A 17,245-nucleotide genomic window follows, 5' to 3' on the forward strand; every position below is an offset into this window, starting at 1 on the left:
TTATTCTTTATTCCAAATAAGATTGATTACAATGCTGCTTTCTTCTCAAAGCATTTTTGTATTTCCATTGTATTCTAAATAGAATTGTGCAATTTAAAAAATTGTTGTAAAGGTTTTTGAAATAAGAAAACAAAATTGCCATAGTAATAATATACAGCAATCATTCAAACTTATGATGGTGCAGAATGAGTGATCGTTTTGGATTGCCCTTGAAGTTCTTTATCACAGCATCCTCAGCTTGTGATTATGATGTAGCAGCAAGCCATGGTCACGTGATCACAATTTCATATGTTCCCTGCCAGCTTTCCACAAGCAAAGTCAATGGGAAAGCTGGCAGGAAGTCAGAAGTTGCAGTCATTTGTGGTTCTTGCTTGACAGTTGGGACTGCCTGAACCTCCATCACTAAGTGGCATGGTCACTTTATTTTGTGTTTTACAGCCATGTCGCTTGGTATCAGCAATTCCATGGACTATCTGTATTGTGAACCAAGTGATGTGCAATATATAAAATATACTTGCACCTCTCATCTTATGTAATAATTTGCCAGGGTCTGTTTAACACAGTTCCCAGAAAAGGAAAGGCAGCCTTCGTAACCTTATTATGAGTTGAGATAAAGAAAATTTTGGTCATGTAAATCTCAGAAGTATAAATATTAACAATTAAATATTGATTTGTGCATAAACATCATGTAAAGGTGATTAAGATAAGATATAAGTTATATAAGTTATATATAACCTGCAATTAGTGCAGGTTCGCATCCCACCAGGCTCAAGGTTGACTCAGCCTTCCATCCTTCCGAGGTAGGTAAAATGAGGACCCAGATTGTTGGGGGCAATTAAGCTGACTTTGTAAAAATGCCGCTTGGGGGCCCCCGAAAGCCCTAATAAGCAGGTATATACATAGAATGAAGGCTATTGCTAAGCACATTGTGCTTTAGATTGTAAGCCGCCCTGAGTCGTCGGAGAAGGGCGGGATATAAATGGGATTAAAATTAAAAATTAAAACTTTATTGAAGTAACAATTATACCTTTATATAGCAGTAAGGGAAAAAAATATTAGTTTTGAATATGAGATAGTAGATATAAAGAGGAAAAGAGAGGAAGCATTAAACAAGGCAATTAAAGAAAATTTGGTTATTAAATTTAAGATTTTAAGATACTTGAGAATTATTAGAAAATAAGAATATTATATAGTATTATTAATTTGTAGATGTAGATGGCGAGAAGTTATATGGATAAGATGTGTACCCTGAACACTAGATGTTGGGAGTAATTGTGATAAAGGAATTGGGATCATTTAAAACTTGGAAATGATAAATATTAAACATTAATTTTAAAGATTAATGGAAAATTAAAACTGAAAAAAAATATTAGGTTATTGATTGTCTAAAAGATTGAATGTTAAAACAATTAAGATATACATAAATTAAAAACTATTGATAAATGTTAGAAAGTTACTTTTTATTTGAACGATAGAATAAGAATTGTATTAGTTTAAACGTGAGACAGTATATACTAAGGGTGAAAGAGAGGGAATGGTTATTGTAATAGTTGGAGATTTGTACAAATGATATCTATATGTAATAGAATTATTGTACTCACCCGCCACGTTGCTTTTCAAATAAGTATATGTAATATTAGAAAATCAATAAAAAAATTTACAAAAAAATAATAGAATTTAGTAACAAAATTGCCAACTTTTAGTGGTGTTATATTTGTTTAATATTCAAAACTAAGATTGGGATGAAGGGAGAATGTGAGTTTCTGGAAGTGAGACTACCTTTATTTCTATTTTTAACCCCTCCAAAACTAGCTAACTAAATAAATAATGCAACTTTGGGTGGTTTTCAGGCTTTGAGGATGTTTTAAGGGTATAAATTGGACTGGTTTGTAAGCCATCTGTTCCCATCCCCATCATTTCAGCTCTGAAAAGGACGTGGGAGGAAAAAATGCCCTCCCCTTCATATGATGTTAACAACTGGAAGGGCCTCCTGCTGTTCTTTGGAAAGTTGGAAGCCCCCAACCCCTCAAACATTGTTTCTCTCGTAGCATGATACAGCTTTATATAATATGCTTTGTTTTTGGCGAGCTACATATTTGCAGGTAATCTTTGTAAAGTTAATGGAAGTGTCATTAACTTTATCTTGATTTGGCAAAGTTGTCGAGCTGCCTTCCTGGTCTAATAATAATAATAATAATAATAATAATAATAATAATTATTATTATTATTATTATTATTAGTAGTAGTAGTAGTAGTAGTAGTAGTAGTAGTAGTAGTGGTTGGAAGGGACCTTGGAGGTCATCTAGTCCAACCCCCTGCTAAGGCAGGAAACCCTATTCCATTTCTTCAAGTATAATATGTTGAAGATTCTTCTTCAGTGGGAGTTGCCCAGTTTGAAATTAAGCGGATGATGAGGGGAGTAGCCACTTTAACGTCTTGGTGTAGTTATTGTGGTATGCAGCTAACACAAGGAAGGAACTGCTTATTCTTGACCATAAAACCGAACTGAATTTAAAATACCACAATAGGTCACAGCTTTTCTCACTAATCTGTTAACATTTAAAGGCATTTTATTTATTTAAATAGGCCATCAGAATTTCTCTTCTTTATCAATAATCTCTCTCTCTCTCTCTCTCTCTCTCTCTCTCTCTCTCTCTCTCTCTCTCTCTCTCTCCTCTCTCTCTCTCTCCTCTCTCCTCTCTCCTCTCTCCTCTCTCTCTCAACAGGCAATGGTACATTCCTCCCAGCACTGTGCAGTTTGCATGCAGTTGGTTCGAAAGGAAAATCTATTATCTCTAGCCTGTCAGCATCAGTTTTGCCGTAGCTGTTGGGAGCAGCATTGTACCGTGCTCGTCAAAGATGGAGTGGGAGTTGGTAGGTGCAAAGCAATGGGTCATTTGGCTCTTTTGGGGATACACTGGCATCTCTTACCTACTGCTTTCGGCTGCTGGTAAAATTTTCTCTTAATCTTAAAAATGGAGCAGTTCAAGGGGGAACATCTCACATTCTTTTTATGTCTTCTTTTGATAGCAGCAGATCTTATCTTGGGTTGTGGGACTGACAACAGCTGCCTTTTTTGGCCCTTTGGATTGTCTCCCAGACATTTACATCCTACCTTCTTTGAGTGGACTGTTCCTACCAAATTCTTTTTCAGCTGTCTCTGATGCAAGAGGGAAAGTGTTTTCCATTCCTGACAATAGTCTTTTCTAACTATTCTGACAATAGTCTTTTCAGAGCCAGGTTTCCAGAAATTCTGTGAAATTGGACACTGTTTGAAAATCTTCTTTTTTTTAAATGAAGGAATGTCCTCTGATGTCATTCAGCTCTCTGTTTTTGAAAACGGCCTTTTGGGCGTTTTTTTTTCCTCCCCCCCCCCACTAGGTGTCTCCTGCATGGCTCAGGATTGTTTGCTTCGGACCCCAGAAGATTTTGTATTTCCACTGCTACCCAGCGAGGAGCTGAAAGATAAATACAGACGCTACCTCTTCAGGGACTACATTGAGGTATCGTTTGTCATTTTACATTCAACACTCTCTGTTTTCTACATGAAGGAAATGACTCCAGATCAACTTCAGTGGATTTATCTGTAAGCTGTGTTTCTGTAAATTTAAGACTGCATCGTGCAATTCCTTAAAAAGTTTCATTTGCTTTTAGAAAGTTCAGTTCTCTTTAAAGGGCTTTAATTCTAGCATTGGGAATTGGAAGCCTGCTTTGCGATAGCTTTGCTTTTCTCTCAACAAGTGATTCCAGTGGGGGGGGAGGGGGATAGAGGCGACCTTGGTGGCCCCTGTCATGTGAGGTGTTTCAGGAGTTTGTCCTTCAGCATCTACATGTAGTTGCTGGGATATATTATCTGATACAGGTAATCCTCAACTTGTGGCCCTTTGCTTAATCGTGGTTCGAAGTTAATAGTGTCCTCGGAAAAAGTGACTTATGATCCTGTGGTCACAGTGATCACCTTTGTAAAGATTGCGGAGTCTTGCAGTCATGTGGGTGCGATTTGAGACCTTCCTGGCTGGCTTCTAACAAGCCAAGTGAATTGGGAAAGCGGGATTCGTTGAACCATGTGATTCACAATGGCCAAATAATTCATCTGATGACCATGGTCAAAATGGTCATAAAATCGGGTCCAGTCATGTAGTGACGTATTGAACAACTACATTTCTTAGTGAACCAAATTCTGGCCCCAGATGTGGTTGTCAGGCAATGATTACCTGTAGGTTGTGAAACAGGCCGCAGTATGCTCAACGTTGCTACTCAGATTGGGTGAGAAACCTCCTTGATACCTTAACTGATTGTCAGGGTTTAGATGGGACAGAAAATTCTGAAGGTGAACCCCAAACAAAACAGATCAGTTTATTCTGGACTGGCCAGCACCACCCTTGAAGAACCAGATTTGCAAACTAGGGTCCTTTTGGACTCACGGTTCCTGCTAAAAGGGGTGGAAATCATGGCCAGAATAACTTTTCCAACCTTGCTTGGTGCACCGAAACAGTAACACATGTCTTCATTACAGTCTGGTTGGCATACAGTGCTCTGAAATAGTAGCTGTGTGAGCCATCAAACGAAGAGAGAAAGGGGAAGTAGAGGCTCCAGTTTAGCCTCAAAGTGCAGCTGCACTGTCATGCAAGCTGCTAAGTTGTCCTGGCTGCTACCCAGAGCTGTTGTGGGAAGTTGTAGAGACACCAATCCTATTAGTCCAGCCTGGTATGTAGGTGTTGGAGACCGAAAGCTCTGGGGACATGCCCACCTCCTCAGTTACTGGGGGAATATGTTGCAGTCTGACTGAAAATTTAAGAGTGAGAGAGAAAAGAAGGAGATTGTAGAACAGAGTGGCCGGAGAGTGAAATTACGTGAGTGTGTGGAGCAAGTTGGACTCCAGTTGGAGAGAGAGAAGAAAAGTCCATGGGTGTATGTTTGTGTGTGTGTGTGTGTGTGTGTGTGTGTGTGTGTGTATGCCCTGGACAAGGAGAAGTCCCATAGAGAGAACATCTACATGCAAGACCCAAGACAGGAAGGGGACATGACAGTCTTTGGCAAAATCCTGGCCTCTGGGGCGTGATTTGGCTGACGGCCATGAAACAGGTTCTTCCCCTAGGGAAGGAGATGCAGATGGTTCAGCTGAGTAGATCTAAGGAAGAAGACAAGCTGTGTTGAGCATACTAGCGGTAGATCCAGCCTATTCCTTTGTTTACACTCTCTTGATAACACTAGAAATGGGGAGGAGGTAAAGCAGTTGGTAGAAGAGCTAAGAGTGAGCAGACTTTGGGAGAGAGAATTAGGAGGAAACGTGATACTGGGTAAAGGCCAGGATTGTGTTGTGTATACCTGTTGTAAGTAACTTCACTTATAAGGGAAAAAAGGCATAAAACACCAACTGTCTTGTTTTCCTTCCCTAGGGGAAGAATCTGTTTCACGGCCGTTAACCAAATCACTCCCCAGAGGCCAGGGTTTTGCCAAAAGCTGTCATGTTGTCATCACTGCAAACCAAAATACTGTTGCCTGATGCTGGGTGCATGTTATAACCTATCATCAGGCCTTGCCATGGCTACCAATTGGCTTCTGGAGACATGCCAGTTTTGCCCATAAAGCCCTGTGGTTTTAGCCGTAAGACTGCTTTCTGTAATCAGAATTAACTTGACCTGTTAGCTCATTCCAGAGAAAACTATTCCTGATTCCCCACTTTGGGGAAATTGTGCTCAGGAGGCACTTCTTTTTCACGGCATCACTGAATTCTTTGGAACAGTCTCCCATATGCAGTTTTGTTTTGATGAAGTTCTTTAAAATACTTTTTACAAAGGACTTACATTGTTGTCCCACAGAGCCATTTCCAGCTGCAGCTCTGTCCTGGCGCTGACTGTCCTATGGTCATACAAGTACAGGAGCCCAAAGCCCGCCGAGTGCAGTGCAATCGCTGTAATGAGGTTTTCTGGTAAGAAAGGGAAATTGCATACTTGATGTACATAAATGATAGAGATGGGAAATAGGAAAAAAAACTTCTTGAAATGAGGAACAGCCTAAACAAATGCAGCACTGACAAAATGACTGTTAAACTGTTGAATTTGCCATCCAGTTCCTTGGGTGTAGGTTTGAGAGTCTTGTGTAGCTTGAAGAAGCAGGCAAATGATTACCTGTTTTGAAGATTAAACTCTGAATAGGTGAATGGCTGTATTACAGAGTTGTGAGAACAAGTGGACAATGAGAACTAATAAACCTCTGAGTAATTTACAAGGAATGAGCAGCGGTTATACAAACCGACTCTATTCTGCCAACGCCAGCTTCTAGAATCAAATAGATTGAATGTGTTGGGAAAGGGGTAGTAAAAGTAGCATGTGGTCGTTGTAAATATGATTTGGAGAGAGAGATGTAGCCTATGGATTGTATATCCTCCTATAGGTGATCCCACTATTACACTGCAGTTTCTAAAAGCTAGTGTTACGTATGATCTGCACAAAAAAGTGGAAACTGCCCCATGCTAATTTAAACACCAAAATCTGCAGAGGTTTTGTACTATTTTGGCATTTTCCAAGTGAAATAAAAAATCAGTTACCAGCATTTAAGATTTATTTATTTATTTTATTTTAATTCCATTTATATCCCGCCCTTCTCCGAAGACTCAGGGCGGCTTACAAGCTTAGCAGTAGCCGACTAGGAGTAGGAAATCCAGGTTCTAATCCTCCCTTAGATATAGAAGCTAGCCAGATATCTTTCAGTCAGTCATTCTCACTCAGTCTCCATCCTAGTTGGGAAAATCCAAAAATATCTTTATCTACCAGCCCATTCTAGACCAGTGTGATAGATAACAGTCCACAAACCTTCAGTGAAGACGCTGCCATCTTGCACTGGATTTATTTGTATTGATACCGTGATAACGTTCCTCAGGATATTGTATTCGACTTTTTACTGCCAAATTCTGCCATTGAATGGGATACATATAACTCCACTCAGACTTTATGCGGAAGTATTAGGAATGCAAGCTTTCTTATGGGTGCTATTGTCATTTTCAAATAGTTTTTGAGTACGGGTAATAGATTTTCTTTAAACTAGACATGCATTTATTTTTGCTTAAGTTTCAAATGTCGGCAGATGTATCACGCTCCTACAGATTGTGCTACCATCCGAAAATGGCTCACTAAGTGTGCAGACGACTCTGAAACAGCTAACTACATCAGTGCTCACACTAAAGATGTAAGTTTGTTGGGAAGGGGACACTTTTAAATATTGGTAGTTTCAGACAAATCTGTGTTTTATGAATGGAGGGCCTGGTAATTGAATTGCTTGTCCTGTATCTGAAGTCTTTCCTCCTTGCATCCCCTCTTTTCCTGCTCATCTTGTCAATTGCCACTTACCTCCCAAACCAAACTAAAGCCAAAATGGAAAGAGGGTGAAGAGTAAAACCGATATTGTGTGTTCCAACCAGAAGCAAGGTGGATGGACTCAGTACACACTGAGTGACAAGTACACACTGGAAGACCTGATACACCAACCTGGGAACAGGTGTTCTTGTGGAAAATCTGTGTTGTTGCTAATAGTCAACACTGACATGATGGCATATAATCAGGTTGTTTGATTATACATTTGCTCATACATTTATTGAACGTACTGCATCTACCAGAAGGAAAGATTAGATCATATGTTTCTCCCCTTCCAAGGTAATAAGAGAATTGATATCCTGAGCAGAAATGTAAGATTAGAGGAAACATCTAAGATGCGAACTAAAAGAATGAGAAACTTTGTGATAGGCTAAATTCATTTTCTTGAGGAAAAATTAAGAAGCCTGCCGTTGGAAGACACATTTTTATGGAGGGGAAGACTGAACATTTCATTTAAAAAAAACTAAACGGATTGTAACATTTATTTATTTATTTATTTATTTATTTATTTATTTATTTATTTATTTATTTATTTTTATTACATTTATATCCCGCCCTTCTCCGAAGACTCAGGGCGGCTTACAAGCTTAGCAGTAGCCTTCATTCTATGTATATGCCTGCTTGTTAGGGCTTCCCCCCCCCACCCAAGCGGCATTATTACAAAGTCAGCTTATTACCCCCAACAATCTGGGTCCTCATTTTACCTACCTCGGAAGGATGGAAGGCTGAGTCAACCCTGAGCCTGGTGGGATGCGAACCTGCACTAATTGCAGGCAGCTGGTGTTACTTAAGGAGGCATTAGCCCACTGCTCCACCAAGGCTCTATATTAATAAAGACATTATACAAAGACAATATACATTAATAAAGACAATATACAAAGAGGAACATTGCAAAAGTATTGGATTGGTTGAGATAGGGATGAATTACAAAACATGAAGGGAAACACAAGATTTTTTTTGTTTTTGTTTTTTCCTCATCTGTTAAAATGCCCCGTTCAAAACCCTGTATCTTCCAAGTGAAAAGTTTCCATTCTTAATTAAAATAGGGCCCTGAAATTATATATATTTAATTAAGGAGGTATATAATTAAAAGAAGGGACGCGGTGGCTCTGTGGGTTAGGACGCTGAGCTTGTCGATCAGAAGATTGGCAGTTTGGCGGGTCGAATCCCGAGTGTCGCGTAACAGAGTGAGCGCCTGTTACTTGTCCCAGCTTCTGCCAACCTAGCAGTTCGAAAGCACGTAAAAATGCAAGTAGAAAAATAGGGACCACTACGGTGGGAAGGTAACAGCGTTCCGTGTGCCTTTGGCGTCTAGTCATGCCGGCCACATGAGCATGGAGACGTCCTCGGACAAGCGCTGGCTCTTTGGCTTTGAAACGGAGATGAGCACCGGCCCCTAGAGTCAGAAACAACTAGCACGCATGTGCGGGGGAACCTTTACCTTTACCTTTATAATTAAAAGAATTGAAGGCCCTTAGCTGAATCATAGAGCAAATTTTCTGTATGGGAGAAGGCCCAGATTCAATGTTGGCACTTCCAGGTGGTGCCAGGAAGGGCTCTTGTTTGAAAGCCATTAATGTTTCACATAGCTTGATAGATTAATGGTTTGCTTTATAAGGCAAATTTCTTCTGTTCCTGTGAAGAGCAGAATGAAGGCTGCACAATTACAGAAAGCAAATGGAGTGGCAAACTGGAAGGCGTGGAGTGTGGGGAAAACTTTTTGTTAGGTTAATGTTGTTCTTTCTTTTCTTCTCAGTGTCCCAAGTGCAATATCTGTATTGAAAAGAACGGGGGCTGCAATCACATGGTGAGCAGTCTCTAAATATGCTTAAGAATCACCTTAAGTTTTTTTTTTATATCTGATTTTAGATTAAAACTTTGTGGTTCGTTAACTTTTGTTTTCTCTCTTTCCTCCAGCAATGTTCCAAATGCAAGCACGGTAAGTGGACCGCTGCCTTTTTGAACTGGGAAAACGTTTACCTGTTCTTTGCTTTAAATGTTATCCAGCTGACCCATTAAAGCGTTTGTGGTACTTTGGTTACTGCTCTAAGGACTCGTTCAGTAGCCTGTTCAGCACAGCCCTTAAGGCCAGGGGCAGGCAACCTTGGCTCTTTCAGGACTCGTGGACTTCAACTCCCAGAATTCCTGAGCCAGCACGGCTGGCTCAGGAATTCTGGGAGTTGAAGTCCACGAGTTCCTGAAAGAGCCAAGGTTGCCTACCCCTGTCTTAGGCTGTTGTGGTTTTCCATAAGATAGATGCTTTTCTATTAACCATCTTTTGCCTCCTCATCTCTTGTAGACTTTTGCTGGATGTGTCTAGGGGACTGGAAGACTCATGGCAGCGAATACTATGAGTGCAGTCGGTACAAAGAGAATCCTGATATTGTAAATCAGAGCCAGCAAGCACAGGCCAGGGAGGCCCTCAAGAAGTACCTGTTCTATTTTGAGAGGGTAGGGAAACATCTCCGTAGCCAAAGCTAACTATAAACTTTTCAATGCATCCCGCCTTTTCCAGAGAGGCACAAGGATTAATGTTAACAAGTCTACGTGATTAAGCATTACATTCTGCGGTCACAGGATGACCGCAGAACGTAATTCTGAATCCTTCCGTTTCCTTTCCAAGACGTAAATGTCTTCCTAGGTCATTCTTCTCTTTATTGTAAACAAAGAGTTTTTTTTCTTTTGTGGGATCCAGCGGAAATAGTTGTACACTTTTGAAATTGGATTGATTCTTTTCAAATGTTGCCTCCGATAAAAGTACATCCCCTGTCTTACGGATTTGTATTCCTTGCTCCAGATACGCTTAAACCATTTTCTGTATCCATATATGTGTAACATATTTTAAAGTGGTGAATTTCTAGTTTCTGGTCTTACAAATAAGGTACATGGATGAAATTCAGTGCTGTGTGAGCCGATTGTTATTACTATTTTTTATTGCTTGTGGATGCCTCCCAATTATTCCAAAAAATTGGGGGGGGGCAACCTCTCTGGAGGAGCTTCTTAGGAGAGATTAACCAATTGGATAATTTCTCCCCTTGTTCTGTCAATAGAAATAGCCTTAACAATATCCCCCACCCCCAAAGAAATCAGTCTGTTCCTTTTGATTCCTTCTTAGCTTTTTTACTGTTTCTTTTGAATGGAGTGTAAATGTGGTTTATCCCTATGTGTCTATTAATGGCTGATTTATCTGAATGCCAAGCATCCAGAAATTCCCTAATTACCCAAACATATCGTTTTCAGCAGTCCACACTCAGATAAGTGGGGACTAATATCAGACAAACACTTATGCAATATCCTAATCAAGGAACTACCAAGGAGAGAACCTCACCCTTACCAAAACTGGCAGAGCAAGAAATTGTATGTAAACAAGGAGCAAACCCCACATTCACCAATGATATTACCTAATTGGGTCAAGCGAACAACCAAACTCAGAGGGCACCAAGGACAATTATGTAGTTAACTAGATAATCCAGATGTAGCTAAACGATAGTTGAGGTAATATTTTAAAGATGGCAATGCTATTACAAAATATCAAAGTTCAATAGATGGCACAAGGGTTTCTTTTATTCAGATTTACTAGCTAGCTGTCTGTGGGCAGCATGCAAAACTGGAATATCCATAAAAAAGATAAAACATTAAACCAAACAGACAGCCAAGACCAAATCTTACAAACAACATAGAACAGCCCCCTCCCCCGCCCAAATACAGTGATACGTTAATATACCAATCCCAGGCCTAGGACCAAAGTCAGGTTTTTAAGAGCCTTCCAGAGGGTACCCCTCTTGTCAGTTTGAGGACTCCCACATTCCTCAGCTACTAGCTGTATTCAGTAATTGTGCCAGAAGAAGTATGTAGCTTGAGGTTTGCAGGTGTGGATGGGAAGATCAGTGTCATATAAGAGGATCTGGAGCAGTACAAGAGAACTGGAATATTGGAGGAGAGCTGCCATTTTATAGCTGTGTGCTTCCTGTCTGGGTTGACCTTTGCTTTCTAGCTCTGTAATTGAACTAGCCAATTATACTATATACCAAGTGGGAAAGCCAAGATACATGATTTGCCTTGCCTTTTTTAAGAGTCCACTAACAAAAAGCAGCTTGCTTTTAGAACAAGGGTGTCAAATGGCCGACCCACGGGCCGGATGCATCATGCGGCAGCCGCGCCCACCCCATTGCCAGCAATGGCAAAACAATCCTGATATGTCATGCGACGTCACATGACGTCGCAAGTTTGACATATCTGTTTTAGAAGCTGATTGGCATGCTTTTTTCCGCCTAGCACAGGGGTAGGCAACCTTGGCTCTTTTATGACTCGTGGACTTCAACTCTCAGAATCTCTGAGCCAGCCAGCTCAGAATTCTGGGAGTTGAAGTCCACAAGTCATAAAAGAGCCAAGGTTGCCTACCCCTGGCCTAGCATAACATGTCTTTTTGATACCAGAAGTGCTTAGTATGGAAAGCTATCCTTTTCTGCTAGATCCCAGCTTGGGTTTTTTGCTTGCTTTTCCAATGACAACATTCATTTTGTGTATTCCTTTTTTCTATTGTGAAGTGGGAAAACCACAACAAGAGTTTACAGTTGGAAGTGCAGACGTACCAGAGAATTCAAGAAAAAATCCAAGAAAGAGTCATGAACAACTTGGGAACTTGGATAGACTGGCAATATTTACAGAATGCAGCAAAACTCCTAGCCAAGGTAAACTATCTGTAACTCAGCTTTGTTAAATACCTAAGGCAGGGTAGGTTAAGCTATATTGCTGTGTTCAGGGTTATATAGCTATGGAACACTAACTCTGACTTTAAACAGCAACTAGGTGCAATGGATATTATCAAAGGAGTTACTATGTGTTGTTCAGTACTCTGGACTGAACCTACAGCTGAAAACTAAATTAAGTTCACCTGGGATTACTTGAGATGTAGGAGCACATTCTGTACTTCCTTTTGAAGCTCTTGGTTCTGCTGCTTCTACTGTTGCTGCTTCTACTACTACTACTACTACTGCCACAAACCTGGGAAAAGAGGAGCTCAGCTGTCTCCTGCTTTCATGAATATAACTTACTGCCAAGTTCATATTGTGTCCTGTGTATTACAGTACCATACATAGCTGCAGTTTCTAATAAGGGCTGCTTTTTCATATCATAATGCATATGGACTGCTGCCTCTGAAATTTGGAGAGAAGTAGCAGATAGCTCTATTGGCCTAACATAAGTATAACCTACTAATCTTACTTCCTTTTTTTTAAAATTGCAGTGTCGTTATACACTACAGTACACCTATCCATATGCTTACTACATGGAATCTGGTCCCAGGAAGAAATTGGTAAGACCATGTAGTTCTGTGTATTGAGTGATAACTGAAATTCTTAAAGAATGGGGTGGGGCGGGGGGAGAGACAAAGTTGGGACTATGCGAATCTATATCTAAACATTGCCTAAAACCACACGGTAGCTACCAGTTGGTGAAGCTGAGCGGTTTGATTCTTTGTAGGTGGTGGTGGGGAGACCCTGGGAAGCCACAGATAAAATATTTCAAGCTTGGAGGGGGAAGAAAGAATACAGTTCTAATAAATTACATAGGAAGGGATTTTGTTTTTGGTCTTGGGATATCTTAAATAGCATGTTAATAGGCAAATGACCTGTCATAAGTATGTTGAGTGTTGAAGAAAATGTTAAATATTTGTCACCAGCAACTCGTAATTCTACTAGTTTTCAACCAGACTTTCAATAATTTAAAGTTCTTATAAGCCTTAATGAATATTATTACTATAAATATGGTATATAGGAGAATAAAGAACAAACATGCCCAAGTCTAATCAATTACAAAGGAGGATTTGTCCATCCTTAATTTCATATTCTTTTATGTTGCTCAAGCTACCATGACTGTTTGCACTCATTGAATTGGCTGCAGTGTTTCCTTAATTTGAAATGCTTCCTGCTGTAATGCAAATAGTGGCACCAATGTATTATTAATCAGTGCAGCAAATTTGGCTGAAAGATTAAGATAGAAAGAGATTTTCCTATATCAGTCCTGTTTTTCCCCCATAATGTTTTGTTTGATTTTCAGTTTGAATACCAACAGGCTCAACTTGAAGCAGAGATTGAAAATCTCTCATGGAAGGTGGAAAGAGCAGACAGTTACGACAGAGGGGTGAGTAATAAACTTAGTTCAACCCATTTTCTCAGTTGTGAGCTCATTTTTTACTCAGACGTCTCAAGAGAAATTGGTATCAGTAATGGAGGAAAAGAAACTACTACTGCTCCTTTTGTTTTTTTAATTTTTTATTAGAAATTAAGAGAATACAGATACAAAAAATAGACTACAAAAAATAAAAAAGTAAAAAAGTGAAAAAATAGAATTTCCAGCATACATACACCTTTCACAACTTATCACCATTCTTTAAAATAGAAGAAATAAATTCTTCACCCCATATGTCACCTCATTCTCTATACGCATGTCTATGAAATCTCATCTTCCATCCTAATCAGCAAAAGTCTCTTAAGAGTTACCAGAAATAACCACATATGTTATAAACTTAATCTAATAAACTCACTCAGTTTCCTACCTGTACATTTATATCTGTTTAACTCTTTTAAATCCCCAAATCTCATCAGTCCTTAAAAGTCCCTAAGAAACTAAAGGTCCCAGAAACAGTAACGTAACCATTTTCAAGTTCATGAAATACATTTATAGGAAATAATCTCACATGGCCCATTATCATTAAAAACAAAAGCTAAACATCTTCACGACTCCAGAAGATGGTAGAGGACAGGAAGGCCTGGAGGAACGTTGTCCATGGGGTCACGATGGGTCGGACGCGACTTCGCAACTAACAACAACAAAACATATCTTCATAATTAAAAAAAGAAATGGAATGTCACCAGAAATGGAAATCTTGTCCCTTAGAACTTACAGCATGATCTTCCAGACTTAGTGCAGAGAAATGGTGAAATACGGTAACCAAGCTTTTGGTGAGTGACTGTCACTAAGATAGTATTATATCTGTTGTCGAGGCATTGCCCCGATTGCTGAAGGCATCTGGGTCCAATTCAAAATGTTGTTTTTGACTATTAAAGTCAATTGGTTCTGAAGTACTTTAGAGTCTGTCATTTCGAGATAGAATTTGCCAGATTGTATATGCATGCGTAGCGGAGAGACTAAGAATATCATCCCTACAAGAATTCAGAGAGGCATCATGGGCATTCCGTCTCACGGGCTGCTTTCATCCTTGAAAACGCCTTGCTTTCTGAGGGTTGCCCAGTAACCTCCCTTTGAGCCTTCCACAAGTTAGTGAAAACTGTTTTCTTTGAGCATTTAGGATCCAGAAGGATGGATGTGCAAGGCAGTGTTATATTTAGGCTGTTTTACATTTTATGCAGTTGTTTAAGCAAACCCGGCTTCCCCCAATGGGTGGTTGGTTTTTGTTTTGGTTTTTTTTGCCAGAAATCGGCAGAAGAGCTGGCAAATTACAATCGCATGATCATAAGACGCTGCAACCAATTGTAAAGGTGTGCCAGTTGCCAGGTAACTGAATTGTAGATCACATGGCTCCTGCAGTCAGGTGATCACAGTTCAGCTACCTAGCAACTGATAGCGTGAGCAACAGTCATTAAGTGTGAGGACAGGGAGGCCATTGTAATTTTGAACTCTTCTTAAATGGTCGTAAGTCAAGGAATGCTTGTATGTATATTCCTGTGAGGAACATGATGCCAGCCCATGAAGTATGGGCGTCTTAACAATATCTTTTAATGACCCACCATGTCAGGGAAGTGAAGGGATCTGTAGCCCACAGCCAGTGTTTTTGGTATCAAACCCCCACATTACAAAATAGCTTCCCTCTACGCAGTCAGGCTGATACCCTCATTTTTTGGCATTGCCACTACTACTTCATCAGAAAATTCAGTGAATGGATAATTCTCTGTCACTGGAAACAGGATCATAGTCAGTAAATCTGTGCCCTACTTTGAGGACAAGATTCCATCCATAGCATGTACAAAAAAGGACGTGACCGATGTCAACATGAAATTCTGTAGAGACATTACCAATCACTGTAGGCCAGACACTGGGAACTCTTTTGTAAATGAGCACTACATTTTCATTTTGTATTATTGCTTAGCCTTCAAAAGCCAGATGGGGGCGTGCAGCTGACACACTATTATCGCAACGACATCACTATTAACGACAAGAATCTCAGAGATGCTGTTTTGTATTTGATAAAGACAGTCAGTTTCCCATTCCAAGGAAGTCTTGCTATGCCCCGCCCCAGTCTTCCAGCTTTTTTTTTTTGAAACTAATGAAATTAATTAAAACTCCAGACAGAGCTGTTTTGGAGGCTCTTTGGATAGTGAGTGCTCTTGTTTGAGGATAGTTTTTCATGTTTTTATACTTTATGGTGCAAACTGTTGGGAGCCACCTCCTGTTTCAGTAAAAGAGCAGTGTTTCTCTTTCCCCTTTCTAGAGCTCCTCTTAGTGTTGATCAATTTTCTCCCAGCCGATAGAAACAATAGCAATAGCACTTAGACTTATGCACCACTTCACGGTGCTTTAAAGCCCTCTCTGAGTGGTTTACAGAGTCAAGAGTTTACAGAAATAACCCCTCTCTTATTCCTTCTGTTCCCACCCAGGATTTGGAGAATCAGATGCACATTGCTGAACAGAGGCGGCGGACTCTGCTGAAAGATTTCCATGACACATAAGACCGCAGGAGCTACCAGGGCACAGAGCTGAGAGCATAGTAGCAAGATGGCGGTGCGAGCAACGAGGGAAGCGATCAGAGGAACCAGCCACTGCTTTTCCATAAAAGAGGGCTGAGGACATCACTGCACCCTCCCCTTACAGATCAGACACGAGCTAGCACCACCACTCGGTCTTCTATTTTTCTTCTGTTTTCTGCTTTTTCATTTTTGGCAGGTAGAGGTTGAAATTCAGTTGGCATCTTTTCCTAGGACGTTTTGTTCCCCAGCTCTCGGATTGTTTTAGAGGGGAGTTTTATTTCCCCCCCCCTTCCTGAATGGCTGTTAATAGTTTTAGATCATTATAAACTTCTGTAATTTTTTGACAGTTGTACAGTGATACAACAGTGGTTGATACAAATTGAACTCTAAAATAACACAAAAGCCCTTTTTAAAAATAAATTGGGACTGGAGAGTGTTTCTTTTTTCTTCTTCTCCCAATAAGCAGTTTGTAAGCTTAATGGCTTACTTCTCTTTCCCCTTCTCTAAACTCACTTTGCCATGAAAGTTATTAAATAGTCCAGCTGTTGGTTTGTTTCCCCCTTTTCTGGGCACTTTCTTTCTTGCTTGTTCCGGGAGTGCATGAGATGGACAGGGCCTGGACCACGCAGAATCAGCCGTTGCCAAAGGACAGCATAAGTATTGAAAGGTGCTGCTTCTTCGACTGAGCTGGAGCAATAGGGCAAAGTTCTCGAGGCAGCATGGGGACAGTTCCAGTCCATCAACGTGAAGTTGATCTCCCGCATGGATTTATTGCTTTGTTTGGTTTCCCTGGACTGCTACGTACTGCCAGATTTAAAATACTTGGAGGAGTTGAGGGAGCATAACCTGTATTCTTGGCAGCATAAGACTGAGCATTAGTTTTGTTTAGGGCAGTAGACCAAGCCATAACTTGCATATGTGTGCAGCTCAGTCCTACACAGTCTGATCCTTTATATGGCTAGAAGGTGATACACCAGAGTTGACCTCTACCACCGTAACAAAACCAGGCTTTCCTGTTATATCGAGGGAAAGTTAAATTCATGATTCAGAACACACACACACACACACACACCAGCATACGTCAGATCCTGCTTACCCTTAAGCCACCACTGTTTTTGAAACCGTTCTGCTGCTAGCTAAAAAGTAACCAGCAAAAACATGGGGAAT

General features: G+C 40.3%; 1 protein-coding gene across 4 annotated transcripts in view; it reads left to right on the plus strand.

Annotated features, from left to right (window-relative positions):
• The window catches only part of ARIH2 (ariadne RBR E3 ubiquitin protein ligase 2), a 45,886-nt gene extending 29,251 nt beyond the window's left edge, over nt 1–16,635 (plus strand). For 2 of the 4 annotated variants that reach the window (XM_081320478.1, XM_081320479.1), the window contains exons 5-15: nt 2,727–2,874; nt 3,382–3,503; nt 5,823–5,932; nt 7,071–7,188; nt 9,130–9,180; nt 9,291–9,312; nt 9,673–9,824; nt 11,921–12,064; nt 12,619–12,687; nt 13,431–13,514; nt 15,989–16,635. In XM_081320478.1, coding sequence (XP_081176604.1) covers nt 2,727–2,874; nt 3,382–3,503; nt 5,823–5,932; nt 7,071–7,188; nt 9,130–9,180; nt 9,291–9,312; nt 9,673–9,824; nt 11,921–12,064; nt 12,619–12,687; nt 13,431–13,514; nt 15,989–16,060 — 1,092 coding nt within the window. In that variant the 3' untranslated portion in view covers nt 16,061–16,635. Of the gene's footprint in view, nt 1–2,726; nt 2,951–3,381; nt 3,504–5,822; nt 5,933–7,070; nt 7,189–9,129; nt 9,181–9,290; nt 9,313–9,672; nt 9,825–11,920; nt 12,065–12,618; nt 12,688–13,430; nt 13,515–15,988 lie in introns of all 4 variants that reach the window. The other 2 variants (XM_081320480.1, XM_081320481.1) reach the window with 2 other exon arrangements.
• Nucleotides 16,636–17,245: the final 610 nt, after the last annotated feature.

This window comes from Vipera berus (genome assembly GCF_964194415.1).
Source record: "Vipera berus genome assembly, chromosome: 2".
In the NCBI taxonomy this organism is placed as follows: domain Eukaryota; kingdom Metazoa; phylum Chordata; class Lepidosauria; order Squamata; family Viperidae; genus Vipera; species Vipera berus.